Source organism: Cebus imitator, unplaced genomic scaffold, assembly GCF_001604975.1.
Source record: "Cebus imitator isolate Cc_AM_T3 unplaced genomic scaffold, Cebus_imitator-1.0 Scaffold579, whole genome shotgun sequence".
NCBI classification, from domain to species: domain Eukaryota; kingdom Metazoa; phylum Chordata; class Mammalia; order Primates; family Cebidae; genus Cebus; species Cebus imitator.
In genome coordinates this window covers 356,381-363,752 of record NW_016107894.1, presented here as the reverse complement: position 1 = coordinate 363,752, position 7,372 = coordinate 356,381, and the positions used below count along the sequence as shown (strand labels likewise).

The window sequence follows — 7,372 nt, the reverse complement described above, 5'->3', positions numbered from 1 at the left end:
TTCTATTACAGATTGGTTGCTGGGGTCCCTGAATGGTTAAAGCTTTTTTACCTCATAACAGGTTGGGAAGCCACATGTGCATGGTAGAACAGAGAATACCAATATGGCAGGAGGCCATAGCGCTCTCTGATGGCTTCTCGGATGAGCCGGGTGTATTCCTCCCCAAAGAGCCAGGGCTCCCGCCGCTTGGTGTTCATAGTAGCATGGCCACGGAAGAAAGGCTGGTAGGCTCCAGCCTGGTACCAACGCACTAGCAGCTCTGTCTCTGGATTCCCAATGAACCCACCTATGTCAGCTGGAAGCAAAGGAAGGCCAAGTGAGGCAACCAAGCTTTGAATAAATGAGGCACACAGGGAAATTAAGCTTTGAAGACTGACAGGAGAAAAGCATGATACATGCACTCCAAATGACTGGATAAAGCTGTGGCCTCAAACAGGGGACCCTTTACTATGTAACTCAGCATGTTTGGGGATCTGACAATAGGCTTTTAGAATATTACTTTCTTGTTAAAAGGTCACAGGCTTTATTTTAATATCAATATTCCTGTATGTTCCCAAAACCAGATAACCCAGACACTGAAAAATGTATGCCTGATTAAATAACTGTGTGTGTGTGTGTGTGTGTGTGTTTTGGAGGGGGGCAGATGGCAACTGATTTCCTTTGGAAGCAACAGCTGAACTAAGATAAAAACAGAACTGAAGAGAAGCTGATAATCAGAATTAGATGTTCTGCAGAATAGAATTCCATGTTAAGCCATTGAGTGGGATACAATACATATTCCTTGTATTGTACATGGACCAATGCCATAAAACCACATGCATCAGAAGAATGATCTTAATTTGCCTCTACTCCTACCAGAAACAAGGAGCAGCTGGAACTGCAGCCAACCTGAGCACCTTCGATATTGAGATCTCTCATCTCCACAGAATTCTTAGGATGGAGGGAAGATAGCCTATTGGGAAATCTTATTTTAACTAAATTTATCTTTCTCAAGAGCGTATCTTTTTGTTTTAGCACAGTTAAAATATGTCACAGAATTTTAAATCTGCTGAGTAGAATTTCTGTAAGACTGACTTTCTAATTTGCTAAATTCCTTGTAATTTTATTTTTCTTACTTTCAAGAAGAAAAGATAGTTGTCAGGAAGAGAAACTTAGTTATCAAGAGCATCTATGAAGGAAGAGATAAGAGGATGAGGGCATGAAGCACTCCGGATCCCTTTCTGACAACTTGATTTCATGTCCTCAACACAGACCAGACAGAAACAGCTCTAAGGCATGCCTTTCACTCAGCTTTCTAATCTGCTCCTCTTCACTTTCTCACATTTTGTCTTTCCTACATTTATGTCTGCCCACAACAGCTAATGAGAAGGAATTTGTGACCAGCTTTGATGAAAACACCCTCATTTTTAATTTTCTTACACTTCAAGCCTCAGGTAAGGACCCATCTTACCTCCACAAAAAGAGATCCCAGTAATGCTGAGAGTGAGTAACATTGGGATAGAAATTTTCAGGTAGCTCCATTCTGCTGTGTTGTCACCTGTCCACACGGCACCTTTGGTCACCAGTAACAATGTATTAAAATCACAAATCAACCATTGCCTTCAATTTCCTATGTAGATTCCTTATTTGTAAAAGATAACTTAATGAAAAGGAAAACAGATTTCTTGCCTTAAAATAAATAAATTAAAATTTTCTACAATGAAAAGTATTAATTTTCTAATGTGAAAAGTTATTAAAATCTAGAAAACAAGCATTCTAGGAAAATATTCTGAAATTGCACTTATTTTTGAAGTACAGTTTAGGTCTGATAGAGGACCCCTTTGAAAAATCAACTTTTAGATATAATTTGCATATAATACATGAGCTTTTTTCTTTTTTTTTTTTTTCTAAGACAGTCTTGTTCTCACTCGCCCAGGCTGGAGTACAGTGCTTCAATCTCAGCTCACTGCAACCTCTGCCTCCCAGGGTTCAAGTGATTCTCCTGCCTCAGCCTCCTGAGTAGCTAGTATTACAGGTGCGCATCATGCTTGGCTAATTTTTGCATTTTAAAAGAAATTTTTTTTTTTTTTTAAAGATGGGGTTTCACCATGATGGTCAGGCTGGTCTTGAACCCTTGACCTTAGGTGATCCACTCACCTCGGCCTCCCAAAGTGCTAGGATTACAGGCGTGAGCCACCGCGCCCGGCCAATTTTTGCGTTTTTGTAGAGATGGGGTTTCACCATGTTGGCCAGGCTGGTCTCAAATTCCTAGCCTTAAGTGATCCACTTGCCTCGACTGACCAAAATACTGGAATAACAGGCATGAGCCACCATGCCCAGCCTTTTCATGTGCCTTCTTTTGTAAAGTGTCTATAGAAATCTTTTGCTCATTTAAAAAAAATAAATAAGTTCAGGGGTACATGTACAGGTTTGTTATGCAAATAAACTCATGTGTCACAAGAGTTTGTTGTATAGATTATTGTGTCATTTTGTCACCCTGATGTTAAGCCTAATACCTATTAGTTATTTTTCCTGATCCTCTTCCTCCTCTCACCCTGTATTCTCAGGTAGGCCCCAGTGTCTGTTGTTCCCTCTATGTGTTCACATGTTCTCATCATTGAGCTCCCACTTACAAGTGAGAGATGTGGTATTTGGTTTCCTGTTTGTTTTGCATTAGTTTGCTAAGGATAATGGCCTCCAGCTCCATCCATGTTCCTGCAAAGGGCATAATCTCATCCATACATATATATAAATACTTTTAATAAAAAAGAAAAAAGATCAAAGATCAGATCGCAGGCAAGATATCTCGTTTTTTTTTATGGCCAGATAAAAGTATTCCATGGTGTATATATACCACATTTTCTTTATCCAGTTTACCACTGATAGGCATTTAACTTGATTCCATGTCTTTGCCATTGTGAATAGTGCTACAGTGAACAAACACATGCATGTGTCTTTATGACAGAACAATTTATATTCCTTTGGGTATATATCTAGTAATGGGATAGCTGGGTCAAATGGTAGTTCTGTTTTTAGTTCTTTGGGGAATCACCACACTGCTTTCCAAATGGTTGAACTAATTTACACTTCTACCAGCAGTGTATAAGCATTCTCCTTTCTCTGCAACCTTGCCAGCATCTGTTGTCTTTTGACTTTTTAATAATAGCCATTCTGACTGGTGTCAGAGAGTATTTCATTGTGGTTCTGATATGCTTTTCTCTATTGATCAGTGATATTGAGCTTTCTTTCATATGGTTGCTGGCCACATGTATGTCTTCTTTTGAAAAGTATCTTTTCATGTTCTTTGCCCACTTTTTAATGGGGCTATTTGTTTTTTTCTCATAAATTTGCTTAAGTTCCTTATAGATGCTGGATATTAGACCTTGGGCAGATGCATAGTTTGTAAATATTTTCTCCCATTCTGTAGGTTGTCTGTTTACTCTATTCATAGTTTCTTTTGCTGTGCAGAAGCTCTTTAATTAAATACCATTTGTCAATTTTTGCTTTTGTTACAATTGTTTTTGGTGTCCTAGTCATGAAATCTTTGCCTAGTCTCACATCCAGAATGGGATTGCCTAGGTTGTCTTTCGGGGTTTTTGTAAAGTTTTGAGTTTTACATTTAAGTCTTTAATCCATCTTGAGTTAATTTTGTATCCCACATACAAAGTGAGTCCAGTTTTAATCTTCTGCATATGGCTTGCCAGTTGTCCCAGCACCGTTTATTGAATAGGGAGTCCTTTCCCCATTGCTTGTTTTTGTCAGCTGTGTCAAAGATCAGATGGTTGTAGGTGTGCAACCTTATTTCTGGGCTCTCTATTCTGTTCCATTGGTCTACATGCCTGTTTTTGTGCCAGTACCATACTGTTTTGATTACTGCAGCCTCCTGCTTTGTTCTTTTTGCTTAGGATTGCCTTGGCTATTCAGGCTTTGTTTTTGTTTTTGGTTCTATATGAATTTTAAAATAGTTTTGTTCTAGTTCTGTGAAGAATGTCATTGGTAGTTTGACAGGAATAGCACTGAATCTATAAATCGCTTTGGGCAGCATGGCCATTTTAACAAATATTGATTTTTCCTATCCATGAGCATGGAATGTTTTTCCATTTGTTTGTGTCATTTCTAATTTCTTTGAGAGGTGTTTTGTAGTTCTCATTTTAGAGATCTTTCTGTATTTCTGTATAGCTGTATTCTGGTTAGCTGTATTCTGAGGTATTTTATTCTTTTTGTGGCAATTGTGAATGGGACTATGTTCCTGATTTGGCTCTAGGCTTGACTGTTGTTGGTGTATAGAAATGTTAATGATTTTTATGCATTGATTTTGTATCCTGAGACTTTGCTGAAGTTATTAGCTTAAGGAGCTTTTGGGCTGAGACTATGGTGTTTTCTAGATACAGAGTCATGTCATCTACAAATAGGAATAGTTTGATTTCCTCTCTTCCTATCTGGATGCCCTTTATTTCTTTCTTTTGCCTTGATTGCTCTGGCCAGGACTTCCAACACCATGTTGAATAGGAATGGTAAGAGAGGACATCCTTGTATTGTGCCGGTTTTCAAGGGGAATGCTTCCAGTTATTGCCCATTCAGTATGATGTGGGCTGTGAGTTTGTCAAATATGGCTCTAATTATTTTGAGGTATGTTCCTTCAATACCTACTTTGTTGAGAGTTTTTAACATGAAGGGATGAGATGAATTTTATTGACAGCTTTTTCTGCATCTATTGAGATGATCATGTGGTTTTTGTCTTTAGTTCTGTTTAGGTGATGGATCACATTTATTGACTTGGGTATGTTAAACCAACCTTGCATTCCAGGGATAAAGCCTTCTTGATTATGGTGGATAAGCTTTTTGATGTGCTGCTGAATTCAGTCTGCCAGTATTTTGTTGAGGATTTTTGCATCAATATTCATCCAGGATATTGGCTTGAAATTTTCTCTTTTTTTGTGTCACTGTCAGGTTTTGGCATCAGGATGATACTGGCATCATAGAGTGAGTTAGGAGAAGTCCCTCCTCCTCAGTTTTTTGAAATAGTGCCTGTAGAAATGCTATCAACTATCCTTTGTACATCTGATAGAATCTGGCTGTGAATCTGTCTGGGGTCTTTTTAACCGGTAGGCTATTTACTACTGATTCAATTTTGGAGCTTGTTATCTGTCTTGTCAGGGATTCAATTTCTTCTTGGTTCAGTCTTAGGAGGATGTATATGTCCAGGAATTTATCCATTTCTCTTGGATTATCTCCTTCGTAATTTCTAATTGTGTTTATTTGCATCTCCTCTCTTTTCTTCTTTATTATCTAGCTAGAAGTTTATCTGTTTTGTTAATTTTCTTTTTCAGAAAACCAACTCTTAAAGTAGGTTGTTTTTAAAGTAGGTTGTCTCTCTTATTATTATTGAGTTGTAAAAGTTCTTTATATATTCTAGACACAAGTATTTTTAATAGATATGTATGTATATTTCAAATATTTTTTCCTCAGTCTGTGACTTGCCATTTCATTTTCTTACCAATGTCTTTGAAAGGGCAGACATTTTTAAATTCTGATGACGTCTAACTTGTCATTTTTTTCTTTAATGACTCCTGCTTTTTGTGTTCTATCTAAAAAAAATCTTTATATATTTCAAAGCCATAAAGATTTTCTCCTGGCCAGGTACAGTGGCTCACACCTGTAATCCAAGCACTTTGGAGGCCAAGGCAGGTGGATCACCTGAGGTTGGGAGTTCAAGACCAGCCTGACCAATGTGGTGAAAACCTGTACTAAAAATATAAAAGTTAGCCGGGCATGGTGGTGGGCACCTGTAATCCAGCTACTCAGGAGGCCGAGGCAAAAGAATTGCTTCAACCTGGGAGGTGGAGGCTGCAGTGAGCCAAGATGGCACCACTGAATTCCAGCCTGGATAACAGAGCAAGACTCCAACTCAAGAAGAAAAAAAAAGATTTTATTCTATGTTTTTTTCCAGATATTTAATTGCTTATATTTTTAGCTTTTAAAATGAGTTAATTTTTGAGTTTAATTTTGAATATGGTATGAGGTAGGGGTGTAGTTTCATTTTTTCCCTACACAGATATCCAGTTGTTTCACAACTATTTACTGAAAAAAAAATTATAATTTCTCCATTAAATTGCCTTGAAAACTTTGTTGCAAAGCAGTTAATCACATATGTGTTAGATACACTGGATTTTCTACTCTATTCCATTGATCTGTATACCTACTTCCTCCCACCTCCACTACCTCCTGCTCCCCAAAGAAAACCCTGTAAAATTTGAGAGAAGAGTTACAGTCCATATAGGGGAGACATAAAAACAGTAGCAATAACAATAATTAACATTTACTGAACCCATACTGAACTAGGTGTTATGCTGAATAGTTTGCTGGTATTATCCTACTTAATCACAACAATCCTATCAGATAAACACTATTATAAACTCCATTTTACAGATGAGGGAAGTATAGCAAGAAGTGGATATATAATCTACCCAGAGTTATACAGTTATTAAGTGGTAGAGTCAGGATTTGAGCCCAGGCACTCTGACGAAGACAGTGTTCTTATTCTTGTTTACTATATAATTGCTGAGGGTTTGTGATGAGAGATTATATCTCACCAAAGAGAGCCATAAAAGGGAAAATCTTATTTTACTAAATATATACCACTCCTGGCCAGGTGCAGTGGCTCATGCCTGTAATCCTAGCACTTTGGGAGGCTGAGGGAGGTGGATCATGAGGTCAGGAGATCAAGACCATCCTGGCCAACATGGTGAAACTCCGTCTCTACTAAAAATACAAAAAAATTAGCTGGGTATGGTGGGGCATGCCTGTAGTCCCAGCTACTCAGGAGGCTGAGGCAGGAGAATTGCTTGAACCCAGGAGGCAGAGATTGCAGTAAGCCGAGATCGCTCCACTGCACTACAGCCTGGATAACAGTGTGAGACTCCGTCTCAAAAAATATATATATATATATGTATATATACACATACACATATACTACTCCTGAAGCATTTTTGTCTATCTTCTACCAAAATAATTTTGGTAGCTATTTTTGCTTTAATCTTTCATAGAAATTTTAGGATGCCCTATGACCAAAGAAAAAAAATTCTTTTTTTTTTTTTTTGAGACATTCTTTCACTCTATGGCCCAGGCTGGAGTGCAGTGGTATAATCTTGGCTCGCTGAAATTTCTGTCTCCCAGGTTCAAGCAATTCTCCTGCATCAGCCTCCTGAGTAGCTGAAACTACAGGAACATGCCACTATGCCTGGCTTATTTTTGTATTTTTAGCAGAGATGAGGTTTTACCATGTTGCCCAGGCTGGTCTTGAACTCCTAATCTTGAGTAAACTGCCCACCTGCCTCGGCTTCCCAAAGTGCTGGGATTATAGGCATGAACCACTGCTCCCGGCCACCAAAAA

At 38.3% G+C, this 7,372-nt stretch overlaps 1 protein-coding gene across 5 annotated transcripts in view; it reads right to left on the bottom strand.

Moving 5' to 3' along the window:
* GANC (glucosidase alpha, neutral C) overlaps positions 1 to 7,372 on the bottom strand; it is an 89,786-nt gene that overhangs the window by 19,310 nt on the left and 63,104 nt on the right. For all 5 annotated transcript variants that reach the window (XR_001821020.2, XR_001821021.2, XM_017516289.2 and 2 more), the window contains exons 16-17: positions 1,451 to 1,552; positions 52 to 295 (exon numbers count right to left, since the gene is read on the bottom strand). Coding sequence is in view for 3 of the 5 variants with exons in the window: in XM_017516289.2 (XP_017371778.1) it covers positions 52 to 295; positions 1,451 to 1,552 (346 nt within the window). In the remaining 2 variants the exon portion in view is untranslated. The remainder of the gene's footprint in view (positions 1 to 51; positions 296 to 1,450; positions 1,553 to 7,372) is intronic.